Genomic DNA, 27023 nt, shown 5'->3' on the forward strand with positions numbered 1-27023 from the left:
ATAAGTTTAAGGCCAGCCTCAGCAACTTAGCATAAGTCCCTGAACAACTTGGTGAAACCTTGTTTCAAAAGAAAAAAGAAAAAGGAATGGAGACCTAGTTCAGTGGTAGAAAGCAACCCTGGGTTCAATTCCCAGTTCAAAGAAGGAAAGAAAAAAAAAAAACTCGATGAAAAATATTCTCTGTGCCTTCATCAAACAAAAGAAAGGGGAACTGATTATATAGAATAGGATGAAAAATTATGTACTAAAGAAAATAAAATTAATATAAACCATATAGAAAACAGAAAAGGGAAAGAAGGGACAGGGAGATTTAAAAAACAGTGTAGGAGAGGGAAGAGAAACAGAAGAAAAATGAGAAGAGAAAGAAAGGAAAGAGACTAAAAATGAGAGATAAGAAAAAAGAGAAAAATCTAATTGAGTTATCAGAAATACCTAACATTATATAAAAACATGAAATAACAAGTAGTGATGTAAGCCAAACAAACCAACATAGAATACCACACAAGTGAAATAAAAAACAGATATGAAAAAAGACCAGAAGTCCTCTTGCCAAGATCTAGCATGAAGATACTTCTTCCAGGTGCTTTAAGTTCTGAAATCCCCAGGCATTAGAGGCCTGGCCAATGCCCAAGCTGGCTGCATATACCCTGGCTGGCTGTAGGACTGAAGGCAGCTGACTGCACTGGGCTGGAGAATCTCTCAGTCAGTCTCTGGCTTCCAAAAACAACATGGAGTTCAGCCACCTAGTCTATTCATGCAGTCTTCTCCATGCCCCCCTCCTCCAGAGTGAACTTAGGCAGCTCTGCATCTTCTGCTGTGGGCCTATGAACCAGAGTGCTCCACTGGAATCACATTTCCCCAGCCTGGTAGTCAGATCCCTGTCCCACTCTGGTAGCCATTTTGTGCTTTCAGGGATTTCTTGGTGTGCAGAGAGAATCACCACAGGTCTAGAGTTAATTGCAAATACTTCACCCCAGCCTCCCTTCACATGGACATAGTGACTCTGGGAATTCCACTGCTGGCCAGGAAACCAGTGGGCCCATTTGTATTGTAGAGGGATATCCCCCACCCAGCAGATTGAACCCTTTCTGGCATAGGTGGGGTGCTTCTTTTGCACCTGAGAGTCCTTGGTGTTCAGAGAGTGAGCCCAGCCCCATCTGTCCCTGCTGCTGGCTAGTGGGTTTCACCAGATTTAGACTAGAATATCCAGATTACAGTGATTTCATTGTGTAAATTATTCAGATGGATTGCTACCAGGTCATTGTCTATGGCACTTTGCAGCAATCTTCAGGGGAGATGAAGGGGATTATGTTTTCCTAAGGTTCAAGTTTAGGCATGACTCCAAAAGATGGTTCCCCCACCACCACCACCACAGTTCTCTGCTCCTAAACTGAGAAAAGCAGAGTACTTCTCCTAATAGTCACAGTCACCTATGCATTTTGTGGTTTAGATAAATTCTAATTAACTTTATATATATTTATATTAAACTTCAGTACATTCCCTCAGTCTCCCACTTCACTGAGTACCTGTTCTCCAGCTCTTTTCTTTTTTCTTTTTTTTTTTTTTTTTTTGGTACCAAGGATTGAACCCAGGGCATTTAACCACAGAGCCACATCCCCAACCCTCTATGCCACTCTTAATGCAGTCCTCCTTCCTCACTTTCACAAGTAGCTGAGATTTCAGGCATGCATCACTGTGTCTGGTATTTTCTTTTTATTCATGTCAAAACTTTTTTTTTTTTTTTTTTGGTACCAGGGATTGAACCCACCAGTATTTAAGCACTGAGCCACATCCCCGGCCTTGATTTGTGTTTTATTTAGAGACAGGGTCTCACTAAGTTGCTAAGGGCCTAGCTAAGTCCCTGAGGCTGGCTTTGAACTCACAAACTTCCTGCTGCAGCCTCCTGAGCTTCTCAAATTACGGCCCTTTGCCACCACATCTGGCTCAAAACATTTTCTAATTCATAATTTCTTCTTTGACCCATTCAGGAGTGTTTTAAGTTCCACACATTTTTTGAATATCACAAATATTCAGTTATTGAGTCCTAATTTCATTCCGTTGTTATTCAAGAACAACTTTCTGATTCAAGTACTTTTACTGAGACTTCTGTTCAAACACATGGCCTATGCTAGATGATGTTCCATGTGTTCTTAAGTAGAGTGTATCCCAGGGCAGGGGCTGTAGCTCAGTGGCAGAGCTGTTGCCTAGCATGTGTGAGGAACTGGGTTTGATCCTTAGCACCACATAAAAAAAATAAACAAATAAAATAAAGTCATTCTGTCCATCTACAACTACAAAGAAAACAATTTAAAGAAAGAAAGAAAGAAGAGTGCATCCTAGCTGGGTGTGGTGGTGCAGTCCTGTAATCGCAGCAGCTCAGGGGGCTGAGGCAGGACGATTGCAAGTTCAAAGCCAGCCTCAGCAATTTACGGAGTCCCTTAGCAACTCAATGAGACCCTGTCTCTAAATAAAACTAAATAAAATATTTTTTTAAAAAAGGACCAGGGATGTGGCTCCACCCTGGGTTCAATCCATAGTACCCCCCCCACAAAAAAAGTGTATCCTGCTGTCCTTGCAAATAACAGATATCTGTTAGGTCTAGTTGGCTATAGTGCTGTTTAAGTCTTTTGATCTCCTGTCCATTATTGGACAGATATGACATGTCTAGATGTGGATCTTGTCAAATTTATTTGTGCCAGAAGTTCTTTGAGCTTCTTGAATGTTCATTGTTTCTCATCAGTTTGTTTTCAGCCATTCTTTCTTTCTTTTTTTTTTTTAAGGTGGACACAATATCTCTATTTTATTTATTTTATTTATTTTTATGTGGTGCTGAGGATCGAATCCAGTGCCTCACACTTGTGAGGCAAGCGATCTACTGCTGAGCTACAACCCCAACCCCCATTATTTCTTCAGATATTCATTCTTCCTCTTTTTCTTTATTTCTCCCTTCAGTTTTGTCACTTTTTGCTTAAGGTATTTTTGAACCCTGTTGTTAAGTGCATATACATTTATAATTGTTACATATTTTTAATAGATTGATCCTTTTGTTATACTATAGTGCAGTTCTTTTGTTGTTGTTCTAAATAGTTAGTTACACTTGACAGTAGAGTGCATTTTGACACATCATACATAAATGGAGTATAATTTCCCATTCTGCTGGTTGTACATGATGTAGAATCACACCGATCATGTAGTCATATATATATAATAACATCAGATTCATTTTACTTACCTTCTTACCCCCATACTCCTCCTCTCCCTTCACTCCTCTCTGCTAATCCAAAGTAACTCTGTTCTTCCATAGCCCCCCACTTATTGTGAATTAACATCTGAATATGAGAGAAAACATTCAGTCTGTTTTTTGGGATTGCTTATTTTGCTTAGCATGATATTCAACAGCTCTGTTCATTTACCAGCAAATTTCATTCTTCATTAAGGCTGATATTCCATTGTGTATGTATACCACATTTTCTTTATCTATTCATTTGTTGAAGGACACCTAGGTTGTTTCCATAGTCAGCAGTTGTGAGTTGACTGCTATAAACATTGATGTGGCTATGTCACTATAGTATGCTGATTTTAAGTCCTTTGGGTATAAATCAAGGAGTGGGAGAGCTGGGTGTGAAATGGTGGTTCCAGTCCCAGTTTTCTGAGGAATCTCCATACTGCTTTCCATAGTGGTTGCACCAATTTGCAGTCCCACCAGCAATGTATGAGTGTGCCTTTTCCCCACATCCTCGACAACACTTATTGTTGCTTGTATTCTGATAAGTGCCATTCTGACTGGAGAGAGATGGAATCTTAGAATAGTTTTGATTTGTATTTATGCAGAGTTAGCTCAGGCTCTACAGTTTTAAGACACAGTCCCCAGAAAGACTGCTCTCACTTCAGACAATAGCCACAACTTGAGGGGCTTACAGGCCACCTTTACTCCTGACAAACGATTTGATGATTTATTAAAATTACTTACTAAGGGGGCTGGAGATGTGGCTTGAGTGGTACATCCATTTGGCAAGCACTGGGCACTGGGTTTGATCCTCAGCACCACATAAAAATAAAATAAAGATGTTATGTCCACCTAAAACTAAAAAATAAATATTAAAAATTCTCTCTCTCTCTCTCTCTCTCTCTTTCTCTCTCTCTTTCTCTCTCTCTCTCTCTCCCTCTCTCCCTCTCTCCCTCTCTCCCTCTCCCTCCCTTCCTCCCTCCTTCTTAAAAAAAATTACTTACTAAGGGGCTGGGGATGTACCTCAGTTCTACAGTGCTTTAGCATGGGTGGGCACTAGATTCAATCCTCAGCACCAGAAAACAACAACGAGAACAAAAGAATGATTCACAGTTACAGTTTTATTATAAAGGAAATGAAGCTGTTATCAACAAAATGGGAGAGGTCTGGGAGGGTCCTAGACCGAATTGTCTGTGCCCTCTACCCATCAAATTAGGATCTGGTGAGAATATATCAGGTAGAAGTTATCAGTGTATTTACCAATCAGGAAGTTCTACCAAGCTTTGGTGTCCAGGTTTTTTAATGGAATTCCATTATGTAAGCATGATTGATGAAATCATTGTCGATGTGACTGTATTCAATCTCCAAAGCCTCTTTTCTCTCTGGAGATTAGGCTGATATTACCTGACTCAAAGCACCATCCTTCTAATCACATTGTTCTTTCTGTTTTGATCAGTCTTCATCCTGAATCATCATTAGCATAAACTCAGGTGTGACCCAAGAGGCCCACCATGAGTAAAAATTCAATCCAACTGCAAGAAAGCCCAAGTGAGTGGCTGGGGTTGTGGCTTAGCGGTGGAGCATTCACCTAACACGTGTGAGGTGCTGGGTTCGATCCTCAGTACCACATAAAAAAAGTAAAATAAAATGCTTTGTGTCCATCTACCCCAAAAAATAAATATTAAAAAAAAAAAGCCTAAGTGTTTAGTAATAACCCAGCAGGAACTGGAAACAAAAACCACTCAGTTGGAACAAGTTTTTTTATCATTCTAAAATGTCCTTCCTTTCCTCTAGTAACATTTTTTTGTTGTTGTTTTAAAGTCTACTTTTCTGATATTAATATAAATACTCCAGCTCTTTTTTTAATTACTGTTTGCAAAATATATTGTTTTTTCCTCAACCTTGTACTTTTAACCTTTACTTTTCTCTTGTAGACAACATATAACTAGATCATACTTTTTATCCATTATGCTAATCCTGAACTTTTTATCGGCATGTGTAACTTACTTACATTTAGTGCAGTTACTGACAAGGTGGGAGTCATCTCTGCCATTGTGCTACTTGTTTTCTCTGTCATGTATCTGTTTTGTTCCTTTATTTCTCCATTTCATCCTCCTTTTGTGGTAGATATTTTACAGTGTACCATTTTAATATTTCTTGTTCTTCTATTGTATTTTTTTGTGTGTGTGAATGATATTTTATTTAGTCATGTTTGTTTATAACAGAAACTGTATGAATTCAAAATTAATATCTTTGCCCTGTGAGCTTCTTATAACACACCAGAAAAAATGGTTTCAGCCTCATGCTCCACATTGTTCTGCTGTGCTTTGTCCAAATACGCCTTTATGAACTGGCTACCATCCAGTCTTACTCAGATTTTCTTGCCCACAATTTCATTTGCAAAGACTAAGTCCTCAAAGATCATATCAATCATAGCAGTCAGAATGCAGTTGCTGGGACATAGTGCTTATTTTTTGCATGACTTTTTTTGAGTTAGCTTAGGCAGAATTCTTCTTTGAGAAATAAAGATAATGTGCTTCCTGCTGAGTTTTTTCTCCAATTCATGTACTAGTTAGATTTAGACTTTCTAGAAAGATTTCAGTTAAGGAATGAGAACAAAGATGATAACCAATTTGTGACCATCACCAACTTCATTTTCCTTGACTGTTGTTATGTTCAGCTTCCTTAGCTGTGCCTAAAGTTCCAACTTCCTCTCCAGCTCAAGAAGAGCCTGAGGGATGCTAGATTCAAATTAGGCTAGTTTCTTGACTTTGGCCTTCACTGTCTTCCTACTGAAACTGAATATGATCTTTTCCTTGTTGAATGCCTGTTTAAGCTATATTATTTTGAGTTTTTTTTTAGTTGTGTCCTTGAGGATTACAATTAACATATTAATCTTAAACAATCTAGTTTGAAATAAGAGCAACTTAATTTCAGAAATATATAAAACTTTCACTCCTGTATAGCTCAATTTCTTCCCCCTCTTTTTGTGCTGTTAGATTACATAGTTATATATCATATACCCATCCAACAGATTTATTACTATTGCTTTATACATTTGTCTTTTAAATTAGGAGAAAAATAATTACAAACAAAAACTCATTTCTTCTGTCTCTCTTTAAGTTCTCTGATTCTTATTCTTTCTTTTTTTTAATATTTATTTTTTAGTTGTAATTGGACACAATACCTTTATTTTATTTATTTTTATGTAGTGCTGAGAATCAAACCCAGTGCTTCGCACATGCTAAGTGAGTGCTCTACCATTGAACAACAACCCCAGCCCCTCTTATTCTTCCTTTTAATACAAGGTCTTGCTAAGTTGCTTAGGGCCTCGATAAGTTGATGAGCCAGGTATCAAACTTGGAATCTTCCTGCCTCAGCCTCCCAAGCCACTGGGATTATAAGCATGTGCCACCATATCCAATTACCTTTTCATTTCTCATGGGGCAGTTCTGCTAGCAACAAATTCTCTCCATTTTTTTTTAATTTTTTTAAATGGGGGGGAGGGAGAGAGAGAATTTTAATATTTATTTTTTTTAGTTTTCGGCAGACACGATTTTGTTGGTATGTGGTGCTAAGGATCGAACCCAGGCCGCATGCATGCCAGGCGATCGCGCCACTGCTTGAGCCACATCCCCAGCCCCTCTCCATTTTTATTAGATCTTAGGATATCTTAACTTTTCCATTTTGAAAGGATTGCTGTGCTCAATATACAAATCTTGGTTGGAGCTAAGGATGTAACTCAGTGTTGGAGCACTTGCCTAACATACACAAAGCCCTAGGTTTGATCACCCACACTGGAAAAGAAAAGAATTCTTGGTTTATAGTCTTTTTCTTTTCTTTCTTTCTTTTTTTTTTCTTTTTTTGGTACCAGGGATTGAACTCAGGGGCACATCCCCAGCCCAATTTTGTATTTTTTTTTTTTATTTAGAGACAGTCTCACTGAGTTGCTTAGCGCCTCACCATTGCTAAAGCTGACTTTGAACTTGCAATCCTCCTGTCTCAGCTTCCAGAGGCACTGGGATTATAGGCATGCACCACCATGCCTGGCTAGTCTTTTTCTTTTGTCATTAAAAAAAAATAATATATATATATGTAAATATATTTTGCACATATTTGTTTATACATTATACATATTTTTTTATTTTTTTTTAGTTTTAGGTGGACATAATATCTTTATTTTATTTATTTTTAATTTTTTTAGACGCTGATGGGCCTTTATTTTATTTATTTATTTATATGTGGTTCTGAGAATCTAACCCAGTGCCTCACACCTGCCAGGTGAGCGCTGTACCACTGAGCTACAACCCCAGCCCTCTTTATTTTTATTTTTATATGGTGCTGAGGATCGAACCCAGTGCCTCATGCATGCTAAGTGAGCACTCTACCACTGAGCCACAACCCCAGCTGTCTTTTTTCACTTTGACTATGTCCTCTCACTGTTTTCTGTCCTTCATGATCTCTGATGAGAGATTAACTATTAATTCCTTGAAGGATCCCATATAAATATAAATCCCTTTTTCTTTTGGCTTTACAATTCTGTTTGTGTCTTCAACATTGGACAGACTATGATATGTCTAGATATGGGTATCTTTGAATTTATGCAAGGAAATTCTTGAGCTTTTTTCTAAGTCTAGCTTCTTTTAACTCCTTGAATGTTTAGTGTTATTCATCAGTTTGTTGGATTTTCAGCCATTATTTCTTCAAATGTTCATTCTTCCTCTTTTTCTCCATTATTTCTTTTTCTAGCACTCCCATTTTGCTATTGATACACAAGATGATGTCCCACAGGTCTCAGATGCTTGTTCATTTTTCTTCATTCTTTTTTCTTTTCTGTTCATCAAACTGGATAGTCTCAATTGAGCTGTATGCAAGTTCTCTTCTGCCTGCTCAAATCTGCTATTGAGGGAGCTGGGGATGTGGCTCAAGCGGTAGCGCGCTCGCCTGGCATGCGTGCGGCCCGGGTTCGATCCTCACCACCACATACCAACAAAGATGTTGTGTCCGTCCAGAACTAAAAAATAAATGAATAAATATTTAAAAAAAAAATCTGCTATTGAATTTGTCTAGTAAGGCTGGGTGCAATGGCTCACATCTGTAATCCCAGTGACTGGAGAGACTGAGGCAAGAGGATCACAAGTTCAAGCAATTTAGTGAGGCTCTAAACAATTTAGTAAGACCCTGTCTCAAAATAAAATATGAAAAAGGGCTGGGGATGTGGCTCAGTGGTTAAATACCCCTGAGTTCAATCCCTGGTACGGGAGTAATGGAAAAAAGGAAGAAGGAATTTGTCTATTGAATATTTCATTCCAGTTATTGCACTTTTCAACTTTAGAAACTTCTTTTGGTTCTTTTATTTATTTGTTTTTTGTTTCTTTTGGTAGTTGTAAGTGGACAGAATGCCTTTATTTTATTTGTTTATTTTTATGTGGTGCTGAGAATCTAACTCAGTGTCTCACGCATGCTAGGCAAGTGTTCTGCCGCTAAGCTACAGCCCCAACCCCATTTTGGTTCTTTTTTTTTATAACTTCTGTTCCTTTACTGATATTCAAAATGAAAGGAGACATCATTCTTATATTTCTTTTTTTTAAATATCTTTATTTTATTTTTATATAGTGCTGAGGATTGAACCCAGTGGCTCACATATGCCAGATGACTGCTCTACCGCTGAGCCACAACCCCAGCCCTCTTATATTTCTTTTGGTTATTGAAACATGATTCCTTTCATTCTTTGAACAAGATAGTTGATTAAAAGTCTTTGACTTGCTGGGCATGGTGGTGCATACCTGTAATCCCAGCAGATCAGAAGGCAGAGGCAGGAATGATTAGTCCCCTGGGTTCAAGCCCCCCAAAAAAGTTTTTGACTAGTAAATCCCAAGTTTGAGCATCTCAAGGATGAGAGTTTGTAGCCATGTTTTTAAGACCGCTATGTAACCCATGATTTTTTAAACAAATTCTATTTCTTATCTCTGTACAATGAAAAGGTCTATTCCCCAATATCAACGAACCAACATTTTTTGTTTCTAATGATTATTCCTCATTTAAGAAAATCAGAGCACCTGGGAGAAATAACTGATTCCAGCTCAATAATGAAAGTACAACATGAGCCCCAAACAGCTTCTGTTAGGAAGCAAGGATTTTTCTCAAAGACTAATGGTATATTCTCAAAAAGAAGCGGTATGAGAAGGCTCCTGATAACGAAACTGTAGACAGTTTGAGCATTAAAATGATAATAATAAAAATATCAAGTTAAAAATAAAATCCATGATGGTATAGAGATGCTTAAAATTATAATAAGGAAAGTACCATAATGTAGCTCACTAGAGTGCTTGACCCTGGGTCCCCAACACTGCCCCCCCCAAAAAAATTTATAATAAGAGAGAAAGAAAAAGAGGAGGGAGAAATAAATCAAGGATGAAAGAAGAAAGGGAAGGATGGAGAAGAAAAAAGGAATGTTCTTTTCCAGAGAAATGCCAGCTTATATAAGAGGAATCATGGAATTAGAAATTTTGTCTTTTTGGTACTGGGGATTGAACGCAGGGGCACTTGACCACTGAGCCACATCTCCAGCCCTATTTTGTAGTTTATTTAGAGACAGGGTCTCACTGAGTTGCTTAGGGCTTCAAAGTTGCTGAGACTGGCTTTTAACTCACAATCCTCCTGCCTCAGCCTCCCAAGCCGCTGGGATTACAGGAGTGCACTACTGCTCCCAGCTAGAGATTTGGTTTTTTGTAACCTTATTGTAATAATTGGCCTTGGCAAAAGTTCTTAATGGATTTTTAAATTAGCAGGTAAAAATTGTTGGGAAATGGGATATTCTCAAGATTTCAAAGTACCATCCCAAACTCTGGAAACTGTACTTTTATACTAGAGAGATCTCTAGCATCAAACACCACCATTAGCAGATGATCAGATTTGTTATTACTAATAGAACAGTAATATGACATTACGTGTAATGATGTGCTAAATAATGTTTAACGGACCTGATTTGTAATATTTTCTAATTTCTGTTATGTTCTTACTCCCATCATGATCAATTTCAAGCTATGAATATGGCATCACCATTCTCAGAGTTGTAACGAGGAGGTACTAACAATCAGCTTGCCTGTGAGAAAGCTCCGGTGTAACACTAAACACACTTTCTGGTATAATAAGTATAAATCACATATTAGGTGATTTTGTAAAATAATCATAACAATAATACTTTTTTTACTTGTGCTGGGAAATGAGCCTAAGACCTCCCACATGCTAAGCATGCATTCTGCTGCTGAACTACACCCCCAGCCACAAAGTTTAATCTGAATATAATCATGAGAAAACAACCAAAGAAATTCAAAATATAGGACATTCAACAAAAAACTTGGGCTAGACTCCAAAGAAATCAATGTCATAAAAAACAACACAAAAGGGCAGAGGTATCTTCTTTTTTGGGGACACCCAGGATTGAAACCAGGGGGCACTTAATCACTGAGCCACATCCCCACTCATTTTTTTCAATATTTATTTTTTTTTAGTTTTAGGTGGACACAACACCTTTTAATTTATTTTTATGTAGTGCTGAGACCCCACGCATGCCAGGTGAGCGTGCTACCGCTTGAGCCACATCCCCAGCCCCCCACTCATTTTTTATATTTTATTTTGAGACAAGGCCTCACTAAGTGGTTGAGGGTGGCTTTGAACTTGCAATCCTCCTGCTTCAGCCTCCTATGCCACTGGGATTATAGATGTGTACCACCATGCCTGGAAGATATGATTTTTCTACATTAAAAGAAACTAAAAGAGATAAATAACCAGTGATGAGGATTAAGTTCAGTGGTAGAGTGTTTGCCTAGCATGTGTGAGTCTCAAAGTTCCACCCCAACACCAAAAAAATAAAAAAGAGAGGGAGAAACAAATACAACATATACATCTTGATTAACTTCTAGTTCAAAACTAAAAAACAGAATTAATAGACACTTTAGGGGACATTTTGGGAAATTAAAATGTTAACTATAAATTTGATGACATTGAATTAATGTTAATATTCTTGCATATGGGAATATTTTTTCTCTTACATAGCAGAATGTTTTCATTCATAGGAAATTCATACTGAAATATTTAGGGGTAAAGTGCCATGATGCCTATATTACTCAGAAAACAAAACAAAACAGCCTTCCTCCCCATACATGGAAGTTAAAAAAGAAGAGGGAGAGAAAGAAAAAGTTAATATAATTAAATGTTAAGAAGTAGTTAATCAAGCCAAGTGTGTTAGTACACACCTGTAATCCCAGCAACTCAGGAAGCTGAGGCAGGAAGATAACAAGTTTGAGGCCAGACTCAATAACTTAGACCCATCTCAAAATAATAAATTAAAAGGTCTGGGGATAAAGCTTATTGGGTACCATCCCAGTACCAAAAATTAAAAAAAAAAAAAAAAGAAGAAGAATTGGTGAATCTCAATGAACTTTACACAGGTATTTATTATACTTTTCTTTCAAAATATCCATAGATTTGTAAAATGTTAAATTAGAAAGATTAGGACCTAGGTACTGTAGCTCAGAGATAAAGTGCTGGCCCAAGGCCCTGGGTTCAATCCCCAGCACCACGAAAAAACAAATAAATAAAATAAAAAAGATAAGAGGAAACATGATCTCTAGCTTCAAGGTTATCTTACCACCTCTTAGGATATTGATTTTGTGTTGTTTTTTTTTCATTATCCTTTCATTTTAATGCAGATTCCTGTATCAAGCCTGAGGGACACAGTTCTGGAACTGGCAGTGTTTGATCAACACAGGAGAAAGTTTGATAATTTCAGTTCACTAATGCTAGAATGGAAATCTTCCAATGAGACACTAGCCCATTTTGAAGATTATAAGTCAATGGAGATGGTAGCCAAAGATGATGGCAGTGGGCAGACCCGGTTACATGGTATTGTGAACATTTATGAATCCTTTCTTATGCTATTCCTGCTAAATGGTTCACGCTAAGTATTTCCTTACAGGTGAGGGTTTTACTTTGTATTTTATGATATATCATCTTTCATCTTTGTATTTTTTAGAAAACCTACAGGTAGATTTCCTTGTGTGCAAAGCTAAGGTCTAAGGCCTAACATTTCTCATAAGGAGATAAAAGTAAATTAATTTTAAAATGTGGTGATTACCTATCATTTGCCTGACATTATGGAAATATTATTAATTTATTAGCAAATATTAATTTAATGGCTACCATGTGTAAGGCACTCTGCTAAGCATTAGAGCCATATGGTGTATAAGGCAGGCATGGCCACTGCCCTCATAGAGTTAGTTTAGTGGGAAAGTCAGCCTTCAAACATTATAACCGTATTAGTCCCTTTGAAGGGCAAATATAGGGTGCCTTTAGACCTTATAATGGTGGAAGGCAGCTATGCTCACCACTATACCACCAATGCAGATTAGACCTTATAATGGTGGACCTGACCTAGTTAAAACAAAGAAGCCTACCTTGAGAAAACAACACTTACCAGACCTGAAATGGGTGGTGGGAAAAGAAAGTACAAAGAAGGAGCTGAAGACCAGGTGCAGTAGTGCACACCTGTAATCCCAGCAGCTTGGGAGGCTGAGGCAGGAGGATCACAAGTTCAATGCCAGCCTTAGCAATTTAGCAAGGCCCTAAGCAATTTAGCAAGACCCTCAAAACAAAAATTAAAAGGCCCAGGGATATGACTCAGTGGTTAAGCACCCCTGGATTCAATCCCTGGTACAAAAAAAAAAAAAAGAAAAAGAAAGAAAGAGAGAGAGAGAGAAAGAGATCTGAAGAAGGCAAGAGAGATAGGTTTAAAGAAGGGACCATTAGATGAGGTTTTAAGAAGGTAACAAGCCTCTGTTCGCAGCACATTTGCTGATGTTCCTTCACTTAAAGCAAGTCACCTAGCCAAAACAGGAGCCAAGATGGGTGAGGACTGCACAAGGGCATGAATACCAACAGGTGTGAATCATTGTGGCTCATTAATATAACAATCTACCACAAACAAATCCTGAAGGTTAAGAAGAAAGTAGTACAAAGGTAACTTTTAGGTTTTTGACATGAGCATTTGAGTGGATGGTAGGACCATTCAGTGGCAGCACAGGGAATCTGAAAAAGAAGAATTAAGATTTAATCCATTCTCTACTAGTCAAGAGCTTACACCCAGGGCTGGGGATGTAGCTCACCTGGTAGAGTGCTTGCCTTGCATGCACAAGCCCCTGGGTTCAATCCCCAGCAGTGCCCACCTCCAAAAAGAAAGAAAGAAAGAAAGAAAGAAAGAAAGAGCTTACACCCAAATTTACAAAAGTTTAAGACCTTAGCTAGAAAATGTGTCACCATGATACTAAGACCAGTGGCATGATGTAGTTAGTGTATAAGAAATGGGAAAGAAGAGATGCTCCTTTTATACCCTCTGCTAATCAGTCACAAATATCATTAGTGTTACCTTCTAGATATTTTTTGTTTGATCCCTTCCTTTCCAACTCCATCACTAATAATATCCTCATCACTTCTCTCTTGCATTATCATAGCAGCCTCCTAACATCTCATCCCATTTCTACCATTCTCTAGTCCGTCTCGACACTAATGCCCAGATTGATCATTCTGAAATACAAATCCAAATGTTTCTCTGAAAAAAATGTTTGTTTTTTGGTTTTTTTGTTTGTTTGTTTTTTGTACTGGGTACTGAACCTAGAGATGCTTTGTTTTGTTTTGTTTTGATACATCCCCAGCCCTTTTTAAAATTTTTTTTTTTTATTTAGAGACAGGGTCTCCCTAAATTTCTGAGGCTAGCTTTGAACTCACAATCCTCCTGCCTCAGCCTCCTCAGCTGCTGGTATTATGGGCATGCACTACTATGACCTGCTTAAAAACTTTTTTGGGGGGATAGTATATACTGAACTTGTCTCAGGACAAGTTGGGCACTGCACCAAGTCCTTTATGTATATTTTCTCACATAATCCTCTCATGTAAAGCATGACAGATTGGCATTATTATCCCTGTTTTGTTAATGTACTCATTTATCAAACATTTGTTTAGTTTTTCCTCTATCAGGAAGTCTTAGGACATAAGATTACAGTGGTCAATAGGGGAAGCAACAGACTCAATAACAACAAAGCCCATACTCCTAACTGCCGACTGTACTGTTATCATATTGTCTCTGGGACTTCCTGTATCTGTCAGGATAAAATCCAAATGCTATAGCTTTGCTTACCAGTCCCTGCTTATTTTTTGGCTTCACCTTTTCCTGCTCACACATAGCCTATATTTTCTCACCTAAATTTTAGATCCTTAACCGTGACAAGGTTTGTGCCTCTTCCCTTTGCATATGTTGTATATTCTTTTTCCTTAGATCATGCTTTTCTTGCATTTTTCACTGGAATGAAACCTATCTTTAGGAGATTTAGGAATTTTCTATCCTTCTTTATCTCCAATTTCAAGTAAATATTCCTTCTTTGTACCCTTATTTAATCTACCTGTGTGTTCTGTACATGCTTTTCTATAATAACACTCATACTGCATCATAGTGATTGGATTACTCTCAGTCACCCCTCACTAAACTGGATTTCTTTAGAAGAAAGCATTGTGTTTTCTTCCTCATAGTATAGCATAGTAGCTAGCACATAATTGGCCTTTGATAAATCTTTGTAGAATGAATATAGTGTAGTCAGGAAATGCTTCAGAAACTTAGGCATGATCATCATGAGTTAAGGCTAAAATAAGAACTGATCTAGGGCTGGGGTTGAAGCTCAGTGGTAGAGTGATTGCCTAACAAGTATGAGGTACTGGGATTGATTCTCAGCACCACATATAAATGAATGAATGAATGAATAAAGGTATTGTGTCCATCTACAACCAAAAAAAATTTTTTTAAAGAATTGATTTAGGGGCTGGAGTTGTGGCTCAGTGGTAGAGTGCTTGCCTAGCATGTGTGAGGCTCTGGGTTCGATTCTCAGCACCACATAAAAATAAATAAAATAAAGGTCCACTGACAACTAAGAAAATATTTAAAAAAAAAGAATTGATCTAACTAAAGTGGCAGATTCATGTTTGTTAAGTTAAAAAAGGAAAAGAGGGCTAGGGATGTATCTTAGTAGCCCTGGGTTCAATTCCCAGGACTGAAAAAAAAAAAAAAGAGCAAATGAATTATTAAAGCAGGATCAGATTATAGAAGCCTTCACTTGCTAGGTTAAGGAGTCTAAATTGATGTAATAAAGCTTAACCGTATAAAATTTTTGAGTGATCAATACAACATTTACATAAAAAGAACAGTTTAGAAGAGTAAAATGACTATCCCTTTATTTGTCATTCCCATTTGTAAATTGAACAAAAATTTCCATACACTTCTTTTCAGCTTATTTTTGGACTCAGAGACCATCACAGCTGGATAAAATTTTCTATTTTGCCTAGTTCACTTCCTCATTTAAAAAGGAACTGAGAGATAAATTGGTTGCATGGGGTCATATAGGAATATAGTGGCAGGTCAGCACAAAAACTTGTGTATTTCCCCATTCAGTATTTTTCTCCCCTGCAATAAAACACAATTTGGTTTTCTGGAGACACTTCTGTATTCTACATGTTATTGTTTCTCAAAATTTTTTTCTACATTTCCAGGTCATCAGATCCTTAAAGTACATCAGATCAAAGGGACTGTACTCATTGGAGTCAATTTTGTGGGCTATTCAGAGAAGAAAAGTCCAAAAGTGAGTGGAGATCATGGTATTAGAAATATAATTAGGGCTGGGGATGTGGCTCAAGCGGTAGTGCGCTCGCCTGGCATGTGTGTGGCCCGGGTCCGATCCTCAACACTATATACAAACAAAGATGTTGTGTCCACCGAAAACTAAAAAAAATAAATATTAAAAAATTCTCTCTCTCTCTCTCTCTCTAAATATATATATATATATATATATATATAATTAGCAGGGCACAATGGCACAGGCCTATATCTCAGTGGAGAGACTGAAGCAAGAGGATCACAAATTCAAAGACAGTCTCAGCAACTTAGTGAGGCCCTGAGTAATTTAGTGAGACACTGTCTCAAAATAAAAAATAAAAAGGGTTAGGGCCATTGCTCAGTGGTTAAGCACCTCTGGGTTCAATACCTGGTACAAAAATTTGAGTTAAAATAAAACTTAAAAAGAAAGAAAGAACTATAAATTAAATGATTGAAATTCAAGTTTCTTCCTGAAAATTTTTTGGTAACTGATAAAATCTTAAAACTGTACACCTCTGTGACTCTGTTATCTTTGGCACTTGAGTGGGTACTCATATTTTTCTCACTAAACTGAGGAATTAAAAGTTTGTATTCACCTTTGAGGTTCTTATTACATTGCCAGGATATTTCCAACTTGCCAAGATCTGCAGCTGTGGAGCTGCTCCTGGTCGATGATGTAACTGTGTTGCCAGAGAATGCCACCATCTATAACCACCCTCGTGTGAAGGTAGAAGCTTTATGGGTCTACTTTAATGGCATCATATTGGAGGGAAGGCTATTAATTAACAGTATAACAGTTATAAAAGCTCATGTATGTGTTGAAAATCACTGAAACACGCATATCAAAATTATAATGATTAGCTACAATATCCTTAACAATTATACTTTAACAATTAGTTTCTTCTTTTGGCCATTGACCTTAATCTTTTAATTTTTTAACCTTTTAATTTCCATTGAGTTGTTTGTAAACAGAAGGGAAGGGGATGGAATATTGTTTGTCTGATTTCTCCATAGGAAATATTTAACCTTGTGGAGGGATCTGGTTATTTTTTAGTCAACAGCAGTGAACTGGATATTGTCACCATCACGTATATGGAAGCAGAAAGTTCTGTCCAGGTGAGTTGTAGAAATATTCCAGATTGATGAGCTCAAACCAAAGCTCCCTCTTAGGAGAAAAATTGGAAAAATATTGTATGTTTAATATTTGTTACAAAAGTGATATTTGTTTCTCTTTCCATTGTTAATCTACATAGATTCTTCAATCAAAAATAGGGTGTTTCTTCCTACAGCTAAGTATTGTACTGGGCAGTTTTTGCTTCTGGTCGAACTTAATTATAAAAAGCATCTAGTACCATGACCTGCATGGCCATTAATTCAGAAACTGGTGAGAGGCGATGGGAGATTAGAAAAGACAAACAGACACAGAGAGAAAGCTGGGACCAAGTGGGACACTGTCCTCAGATGGAGGAACAATGACCCAGAGCTAGCTCAGCATGTTTATTACATAGGTTTTATCGTCAAAAGGATTTTCTTTGAGAAAGTTTCTTCAAAGCAGGCAGTCTTGAAGTACAAAGTACTGGCAACCAATTATAATTGTCTTTTTGCACTCATAATTCTCTACCCCTGAGCTGGTGTCTGAACTCTGGTCAAGACTGATAGTCCTGTGCCTTGAGCTAAACCTCTTTAAGTAGGGTGTTACCATAGCAACTGGGCAGTCTTGACTGAACTTTTGCACAGGAAGTTCCCAGAATAGGCTCCTGCTATAAGACATTCAGAGATCCTAAACCAAGTCACCACTCCCCACAATCTAGTTCAAAGATTTTTGTTGGGCTGGGGATGTGGCTCAAGCAGTAGCGCGCTTGTCTGGCATGCGTGCAGCCCGGGTTCGATCCTCAGCACCACATGCCAACAAAGATGTTGTGTCTGCCGATAACTAAATAAATATTAAAAAAAAAGATTTTTGTTAAACAAAGGCTCACTTATACCAGTTTCAAAGTACTTAAGTATGAAGACATTTAAATGTAGTATTGACTTCATAAGCAGAATATATGTTGTTTTCAGTCAGAATGTGACAATTCAAAATATTAAACTGACTCCACAATCAGCATGCCAAAGGATTTGCTTTTAGTTGACTCACAGTAATAAAAATGATACTTTATGTTAATATATATCCTTATATAAGAGTGCAAAGAATGGGATAGGGTTGTGGCTCAGGGGTAGTGCACTTGTCTGGCATGTGTGAGGCACTGTGTTTGATCCTTAGCACAGGAAAGAAAGAAAGAAAGAGAGAGAGAGAGAGAGAGAAGGGAGGGAGGGAGGGAGGAAGGAAAGAAAGAACAAAAGATAGAAAGAAAGAAAGAAAGAAAGAGGGAGGGAGGGAGGGAGGGAGGGAGGGAAGGAAGGAAGGAAGGAAGGAAAGAAAGAAAGAAAGAAAGAAATTGTGTCCATCTACAAGTAAAAAATATTTTTAAATACATATTTTTTTAAAAAGAGTACAAAGAATAACTTACCTTAGTTATACTATTAGTTTTTAAAAAGAAAGACTGAGATACTAGGTTCAGACCCAGAATGTGAAAAAAAAAAAAAAAACATGCTGTTGTGCAAAGATCTAATGAAAAAAGCTATCAGTAAATGGTATAGATGTAAATGGTATTGTGTTTTAATTTCTACTTCACTGGTGATTGCAGCATTTATGGACTTGATTTTCTTCATGAAATCTTTTCCCTGTCCATAATTAAGAAGTGGGAAATGATGAGGCTGGGGTTGTGGCTCAGTGGCAGAACGCTTGCCTCGTACGGGTGAGGCACTGGGTTCGATCCTCAGTACCACATAAAAATCAATAAATAAAATAAAATATTGTGTCCGTGTATAACTAAAAGAAAATTTTTTCTTTAAAGAAGTGAGAAATGAGCTGGGCATTGTAGTGAATGGCTATAACCCCAGTGACTGGTTAAGACAGGAGGATCACAAGTTTTCAGTCTGCCTGAACAACTTAGCAAGATGCTTAGCAACTTAGTGAGAACCTGTCTTAACAAATGAAAAGAGCCATGCAGAGTGGTACACACCTGTAATCCCAGCAATTTAGGAGGTTGAGGCAGGAGAATTGTGAGTTCAAAGCCAGCCTCAGAAATTTAGCAAGGCCTTGTCTCAACATAAAATATTAAAAGGGCTGGGGATGTGGCTCAGTGGTTGAGTGCCCCTGGGTTCAATCCCTGGTACCAAAATAATAATAATAATAATAAAGACAAGTGGGATATGTATGTTGGATCCTGCTTAAATCCAATTAATTCAAACTCTGCTATTTATCAGCTAATGTGTTAAGGTACATATTTCACCATGAACTGAAACATAATAAACAGTGCATATAACCTGATCTCTGAGAGTTCCAATCTCAAAGGAAGTAAGATGTATTTTTTTTCTTTGGGTGAAAACAATTGCTACGACTATGCCTAGACTATGTTTGCTTCTTTACCCATCTACCATCTTCTTCCTTCTAGTTAGTTCCAGTACATCCTGGATTTCTCACCTTGGAGGTCTATGATCTGTGCTTGGCTTTCTTGGGTCCAGCAACAGCCCATCTCCAGGTGTCAGACATACAAGAGCTGGAACTTGATCTGATAGATAAGGTGAGAGATGTTAACTCAAAAATGAAGCAAGCTTCAATCTCACTCCCTAGCATCACTTAATAGTTTCTCTGCTCAAATACTGTGTGTACCCCAGGACTTTTGAAAAGTTAATGGAAATACTTGCCCTTAAAGAACAACATTGCAATATTAAACATAAGGGAGATAAAGGGAGAGTGTTAAAGAATGATTTTAAAAGGTACATGAAGATTAGGTTCATTTGATCAAAGGCTGACCAGTAACATTTAGCACGAACAAAAAGTCTGCCAACCTCAAAGAGTGACACTATCTTTGGTGGATAGGACACCACTACTACAATCTACTCTTTTTGTTTTTTGTTTTCTGTTTTCTTTCAAACTACTAGGTTGAGATAGGCAAAACTGTATTGGTGACTGTGAGGGTTCTTGACTCTTCCAAACGCCCATTCCTAAACAAATACTTCAGAAACATGGAGCTCAAATTGCAGTTGGCATCTGCCATTGTCACCCTGACGTGAGTACCATTTCAATATTTCTCTCTCCTTAATGCTTAGTATCATGAGAACCTCCCTCATGGTAGCCCAGTCAGCTGCCCCACAGGTCATTTCACATTTTCTCCTGTCCTTTTTTACTATAGTGCCTTTCAGACCATACTGTATTCTCATATTCTGCTCTCTACAAAATACCTATTCAGTGTACTTAGATGTCTTGTTAGGGGCTAAAATCATGTGTATCATCAATAATTTTCATTTTTGGAATCTTCTCCTTGGATGATATCTTTTGGGAAAGCTTCAGGCTAGGGGATCTTCAAAATTTTATTAAGGTTTCATTCCCAGGACCACCAAAAAAAAAAAAATCTGTTGAGAAGCAGATACTGCTATCCTCCTCTAAAAAAGGAAAAAACATGAAACCTCCACAGCGATTACAATTTTGCCAGCTATATTGTCCTTATTCCTTTGCAAGCCTTAAAACAAATTTTTGCCCTTCATGCTGTTGCCATGAAATATGTCTTGACTCTAGAAATTTCTTTTCTGAGGGGCTGGGGATGTGGCTCAAGTGGTAGCGCGCTCGCCTGGCATGCGTGCGGCCCGGGTTCGATCCTCAGCACCACATACCAACAAAGATGTTGTGTCCGCCGAGAACTAAAAAAAAAAATAAATAAATATTAAAAATTCTCTCTCTCTCTCTCTCTCTCCTCTCTCACTCTCTCTTTAAAAAAAAAAAAGAAAAAAAGAAATTTCTTTTCTGAAAGTTTACTATAACCAGAATTAAATGAGCAGAAAATGTTAACACTTGTAAAGACACATCACCGGCCACTTTCAAAACAAAATCTTTCTCACCTAAAAACACGTGGGTCTTTGCAGACTAATGGAGGAACAGGATGAATACTCTGAAAATTATATAGTTCGGGCTGTCACTATTGGGCAAACCACACTCGTGGCTATTGCCAGAGACAAGATGGGGAGAAAATTCACATCGGCTCCTCGACAAATTGAAGTAAGGATATGATCTCATCCCAAATTTGTGTTCTTCTTATTTAGCTTTGCTTATCCTTTTCTTTTTAGTTTGCACAAGTTGAAAATCATTTGACTGAAAAAAAAAAAACACATAGTTGTCTGATTCTTGTACAGCATGTAGTATGTTTTTGGCTTTTGTTTTTCTGTATAAAAGTAATACATTTCCTGGAGCTGGGGCTGTAGCTCAGAGGCGGAGCACTTGCCTAACATGCGTGAGGCACTGGGTTCAATCCTTAGCACCACATAAAAATGAAACAAATAAAATAAAGGCATGCTGTCCATCTACAACTACAAAACAAAATTTTAAAGTAATACAGCTCCTGTAAAATTTTTGATATGTATAAAAAAGTATAAAAACACAGAATGAAGCCAGATGCTGTGGCACATGCCCATCATCCCAGCTATTTGGGAGGCTGAGGCAGGAAGATCACAAGTTTGAGACCAGCCTTGGCAATTTAGATCCTGTCTCAAAATTTTAAAAAGGGCTTGGCGTGTAACTTAGTGGCAAATTGCCCTGGGGTTCAATCCCTAGTACCTCAAAAAATAAAAATAAAAGTAAAATTTCCATCAAATTTTTCCTCTACACATCATCATCATCATCATCATCATCATCATCATCATTTTTTTTTGAGACAGAGTCTTACTAGGTTGCCCAGGCTGGCTTTTAATTCCTGGACTCAAGTAATCCTCCTGCCTCAGTCTTCCAAGTAACTGTTACTATAACAGAAACATGCTACCATGTCTGACTCTTACCCTTTGTTTGTTTGTTTTTTTGTTTTGGGTTTTTTTTTTTTTTTTTGGTACTAGGGATTGAACCCAATGAGTTCTACTTTCTCAGAACTTTTCATTGCAGAAGCTGGCATCAAACTTGCAATTCTCCTGCCCCAGACTCCCAAATTTCTGAGATTGAAGACATTTACCACCTGCTCAGCGTCTATGCATATTTCAATACAAATAAATCATACAGCTTTTTTCATCATAATCTTGTATCAAAAGTGTTTTCTTAACTCATTAAAAAATAATTGTTGGCTATAGATTGATAATTGTTGAATCTGGATAATTAGGTACCTGAGAGTTTATGATACTGTCCTTTCTAGTTTTATATATATTCAAAAAAGAAAGTCCAGGCATGATGGTGCACACCTGCAATTCCAGATTGAGGCAGGTGTATAGCAAGTTCATGGCCAGCCTCTACAACTTAGAGAAGCCATAAGCAATTTGGGGAGACTCTGTCTCAAAAATAATAATAATAGCTGGGGATATATAGCTCAGTTGGTAGAGTGCTTGCCTTGCATGCACAAGGCCCTGGGTTCAATAATAATAATAATAATAATAATACCACTTGTGGTGGCATAGCCCTGTAATCCCAGCAGCTCAGGAGGCTGAGGCAGGAGAACCACAAGTTCAAAGCCAGCCTCAGCAACTTATCAAGACTCTTTCTCAAAATAAAAAATAAAAAGGTCTGGGGATGTGACTCCGTGGTTAAAGTGCCCAGGTTCAATTCCTGGTACCAAAAATAAATATATAAATACATAAATAAATGCATAAATAAATAAGAAAGGATAGGAATGTAACTGAGTAGTAAATTGCTCCTGGTTTAATCCTCAGCTCCACAAAAAGAAAAAAATATATTTCAATTAACTTTTTAAGTTTTGGGTTTTTTGGTTTTGTTTTTTTTTTGGTACCGATGATTGATCTCAGGGGGTGCTTTATCACTGAACATTCTTATGAACCCATGGCTCCACACATGCTAGCAAGCACTCTATACTGAAGCTAATATCCCCAATCCAAATGTAAACATAATTTTAGTGGTGACTTTTACTGCAATGAGTGAATATGTAGTAACTTATTTAAGTAAGATTTTTTTTTCTTTTGGTACTAAGGATTGAACCCAGATATGCTTAACCACTGAGCCACATCCCCAGTCTTTTTACATTTTTATTTTGAAATGGAATCCCACTAAGTTGTTTAGGGCCTTGCTAAATTGCTGAGCCTGGCTTTGAACTTATAATCCTCCTGCCTCAGCCTCCTAAATCACTAGGATTACAGGCATGCGCTGTCACACCTGGCTAAATTTTTTTCTATTGTAAATAAAATTAAAATACAAGTTGGGTATTGAAGCGCATTCCTGTGATTTCAACAACTCAGAAGGCTGAGGCAGGAGGATCACAAGTTCTAGGCCAGCCTCAGCAACTTAGTGAGGCCCTAAGCAACTTAGCAAGACCTTGTCTCAAAAAATGAAAAGGGCTGGGATTGTGGCTCAGTGGTACTGGGTTCAATCCCCAGTACCAAAAACAAAAACAAAACAAAAAGACCGAGGAGGTAGCTCAATGATACAGCACCCCTAATACTGAAAGGAAACAACAAACATGAATAAGATCAATCATTTGTTACAAAACTAACTCTAATCATTGTTGTCCTTTTGATTTTCTCTTTCAAGGTATTTCCTCCATTCAGACTTGTTCCAGAGAAAATGACACTGATTCCAACTAACATGATGCAGGTGATCTCAAAGGCAGAATATAAGATTTACCATTTCTCCTTTACACACATACACCCCTCTTCCTATTGGTCTTGGTTTGTATACTCCTAGCCAAGTTCAACTGGGTCTTGATAAAGAAGAAAGTGAGTTTTCCCTGACCTGTGATGTTCATGGTATAAACTCTCTTGGAATCCTGTGGATCATTTACAGCACTTCCATTTCTTCTGCATTTGAGTTGTGTGGGATATGCTGTTCAGGAAGAGGGGGAAGATAAAGAAGTCAAGTTGCTTGGACAAAATGTTGGGAAAAAAAGATGTGACTTCTCATCCACATTCCAGGCATTCACTGGTATGTTTAAATTCCAGGTAATGTCTGAAGGTGGCCCTCAGCCCCAATCTATCATTCACTTCTCCATCAGTAATCAGACTGTGGCTGTTGTCAATAGGAGGGGGCAAGTTACAGGGAAAGTGGTTGGCACAGCTGTGGTCCATGGCACCATCCAGACAGTAAATGAAGATACTGGCAAAGTCATTGTGTTTTCCCAGGTATTAGTTCTTTGCTGTGCTCTGCTTCTACCCTTTCATTTGGGAACTGTATTGGGGATTTGTGGAGGGTGATAAGGAGGGTGTCAGCATCCCAGGAAAACTCTTTTAGTCTCCCTCACCTGCTATTCTCTTAATCAGGCATGGAAAACATAATCTTTAGTGGAAAACTCACAGAGTCCTTGGCATTGTTGTAAGACATGGTCCCTATCCTTAAAGAATTCTTTAAAGAACAAAACCAAACATATTCATGGTATCAATTTTTTTGTTGAGTGCCAAAAACAACACAATAAACTGGTTATCATGAGCATATGTGTGCACCCCACAGAGATTTCCCTTTAACCTAAGCTTGCCCTCTACCCTCCTGAGCAGGATGAAGTACAGATTGATGTTGTTCAGCTGAGGGCTGTTAGGATCCTTGCAGCTGCAACTAGACTCATCACAGCTACTGAGGTCAGTATGATGACTATGTTTTGGGTTCATTATTCTAGATGATGTCAGGTGAGCTAGGCATGGTGGTGTACACTTGTAATCCAAGATTCAGGATGCTGAGGCAGGAGAATTACAAGTTCGAGGTCAGCTTGTCTCAAGATTAAAAAAAGGGCTGGGGCATAGCTCAGTAGTAAAGCATCTCCGGATTCAATACCCAGTGCCAGGAAAAAAACCTGATAATTCCAGGTGGACAGAATATGTAACATAATACCACCTTTTCTTTTAAGATGCCAGTTTATGTTATGGGCGTGACCAGTACCCAGACCCCTTTCTCCTTCAGCAATGCCAACCCTGGGCTCACATTCCAGTGGTCCATGAGCAAAAGAGATGTATTGGATCTAGTACCCAGGCATTCAGAGGTATGAATTTATCTGTTTATTTTATTACCTTAAGAATTTATTTATTTATTTTTATTTTTTTATGTGGTGCTAAGGATCGAACTCAGGCGAGCCTCATGCATGCTAAGCAAGTGCTCTGCACTGAGCTACAGCCCCAGCCCCTCAACTTTCTTAACTGTACAATATCATGACTTCTTTTCCTTATTCTTTGAACTCTGGAAACCTTCAAATCATGTGAAGAATCCAAATTTGAATAGTCATATAATTATATATGATTTTTAATATTTTGGACTGGAAGAGCTGTAGAAAGCAGTTTTCCTTTACTTTCATATTTGTTGTACGATGTTATAATAATGTTGTACTTCTTATCAGATGACTATTTTATATGAGTAACACAGAAATATAAAGTATATGCAGAGAGTTTAGATATATAATATTTTAACTTGTACAGGCTCACATTTAATTATATTCATAATCATGTTTGTACTGCATAGTGGGCAGTTGAGATCAACAATAAGAAAGATGGAGGGCTGGGAATATGGCTCAAGCATTAGCACGCTTGCCTGGCATGTGTGTGGCCCAGGTTCTATCCTCAGCACCACATACAAACAAACAAAAAAAAAAAATGTTGTGTCCACCGAAAACTAAAAGATAAATATTTTTAAAAAATTAATTTTAAAAAGATGGAAATGAAGGACTATAGATAGTCAAGCAGTTTCCTGCATCCACCATACTGGGGCTAGAAAACTGGATTCTTACAGTAGGGATGTGGATGCTGTGGGACTATTGTGGCCAACTGTTTGGCAGCTGATTCTAGATGGATCCCTTTCATCAATGGCAAATTTAAGAAGAGTGAGTAATTACGATGCCCCTCTATGGTTCCCTTTGGTATCTGGTGGTATTGGCTCCTCCCAACTGTTGTCTGGAGCTATGGAAGAACTCAGGATGGCCATTTTAATGCAATTTAAGACCTAAGGTTTCTGAAAATAGTTAGGCATATAGCATCAAACCTCACATGGAAACCTAAAAAAGACAAAGTTTGGTAACAGTTTAATTAAGTAGGAGTTTTGGGTAGTAAACAGCTATAGCATTGTTTACAAGACTGTTATCATCAGTTTGATGGAACCCACTCATGATAGTCTGAAGACAGTGGTAGCTACATAGGTCTGGGCCAAGGTTCTCATAAGGTCACAGTTTAGAGCCAATGAGAATAAAAAATTAGACTTAGACCTTGGGAGAAAACAGAGAGGTTAGAAGAGCTAGAATTAGGAGAATATTTCTAGAGCCAGTTAAAAAGAAAAGAAATCTGGAAGAAGTAAAAAACAACTATTTATAATCTTTCTAAAAATAGCTTAGGGGCTGGGGATGTGGCTCAAGCGGTAGCGCGCTCGCCTGGCATGCGTGCGGCCCGGGTTCGATCCTCAGCACCACATACCAACAAAGATGTTGTGTCTGCCGAGAACTAAAAAATAAATATTAAAAATTCTCTCTCTCTCTCTCTCCTCTCTCACTCTCTCTAAAAAATAAATAAATAAATAAATAAATAAAATTTAAATAAATAAATAAATAAATAAAAATAGCTTAAATCTATAATTTAAGGAAACTGTAGTAGTTGGATCTTCTGTCAGGAACTTCTCAGATTCTGGTTATACTTAGAATTGAAGGATAAGAACTGTACTTAGTTGGGTACAATTCAGCAAAGGGATTTGGCTTTTTTCCCTAAATAGCAATGAGAGGTTTTGTGAAAGGAGGGAATAGCCTAGGCCTAAGCCTCTATTCTACTTCTTTTTAAAAAATATATCTTAGTTGTTAGGCTGGGGATATAACTTAGTTGGTAGAGTGCTTGCTTTGCATGCATTAAGCCCTGGGTTCAATACCAGCACCATACACATACACACACACAAAAAAAAAAATCAAAATATTTTTTAGTTGTAGATGGACATAATCCCTGTATTTTTATTTATTTATTTGTTTGTTTGTTTATTTATTTATTTTTATGTGATGCTGAGAATGGAACCCAGTGCCTCACACGTGCTAGGCAAGTGCTCTACCACTGAGCTAAAACCTCAGCCCCTTCAACTTCTTTCTTTCTCTTATCTAAGGCATCACTGTTTTCTCTAGCAAAAGA

The 27023-nt window shown here is 37.8% G+C and overlaps 1 protein-coding gene, 1 long non-coding RNA gene and 1 pseudogene across 2 annotated transcripts in view; 1 reads left to right on the forward strand and 2 right to left on the reverse strand.

Annotated features, from left to right (window-relative positions):
* Nup210l (nucleoporin 210 like) overlaps positions 1-27023 on the forward strand; it is a 118772-nt gene that overhangs the window by 64672 nt on the left and 27077 nt on the right. Inside the window, exons 17-27 of the mRNA XM_078027512.1 lie at positions 11941-12133; positions 15821-15909; positions 16546-16650; positions 16938-17039; positions 19421-19549; positions 19911-20038; positions 20889-21021; positions 23482-23544; positions 23889-24068; positions 24438-24518; positions 24785-24916. Coding sequence (XP_077883638.1) covers positions 11941-12133; positions 15821-15909; positions 16546-16650; positions 16938-17039; positions 19421-19549; positions 19911-20038; positions 20889-21021; positions 23482-23544; positions 23889-24068; positions 24438-24518; positions 24785-24916 — 1335 coding nt within the window. The remainder of the gene's footprint in view (positions 1-11940; positions 12134-15820; positions 15910-16545; positions 16651-16937; positions 17040-19420; positions 19550-19910; positions 20039-20888; positions 21022-23481; positions 23545-23888; positions 24069-24437; positions 24519-24784; positions 24917-27023) is intronic.
* LOC101963536 (small ribosomal subunit protein eS7 pseudogene) lies at positions 5082-5978 on the reverse strand (annotated as a pseudogene).
* Positions 17346-20989, reverse strand: LOC144368500 (uncharacterized). Its single transcript, XR_013428257.1, has 3 exons — positions 20865-20989; positions 19450-19537; positions 17346-17856 (listed from the first exon to the last, which is right to left on the reverse strand). It is a non-coding gene; the product is annotated as an uncharacterized LOC144368500 (long non-coding RNA).

Source organism: Ictidomys tridecemlineatus, chromosome 11 (assembly GCF_052094955.1).
Source record: "Ictidomys tridecemlineatus isolate mIctTri1 chromosome 11, mIctTri1.hap1, whole genome shotgun sequence".
Lineage (NCBI taxonomy): Eukaryota > Metazoa > Chordata > Mammalia > Rodentia > Sciuridae > Ictidomys > Ictidomys tridecemlineatus.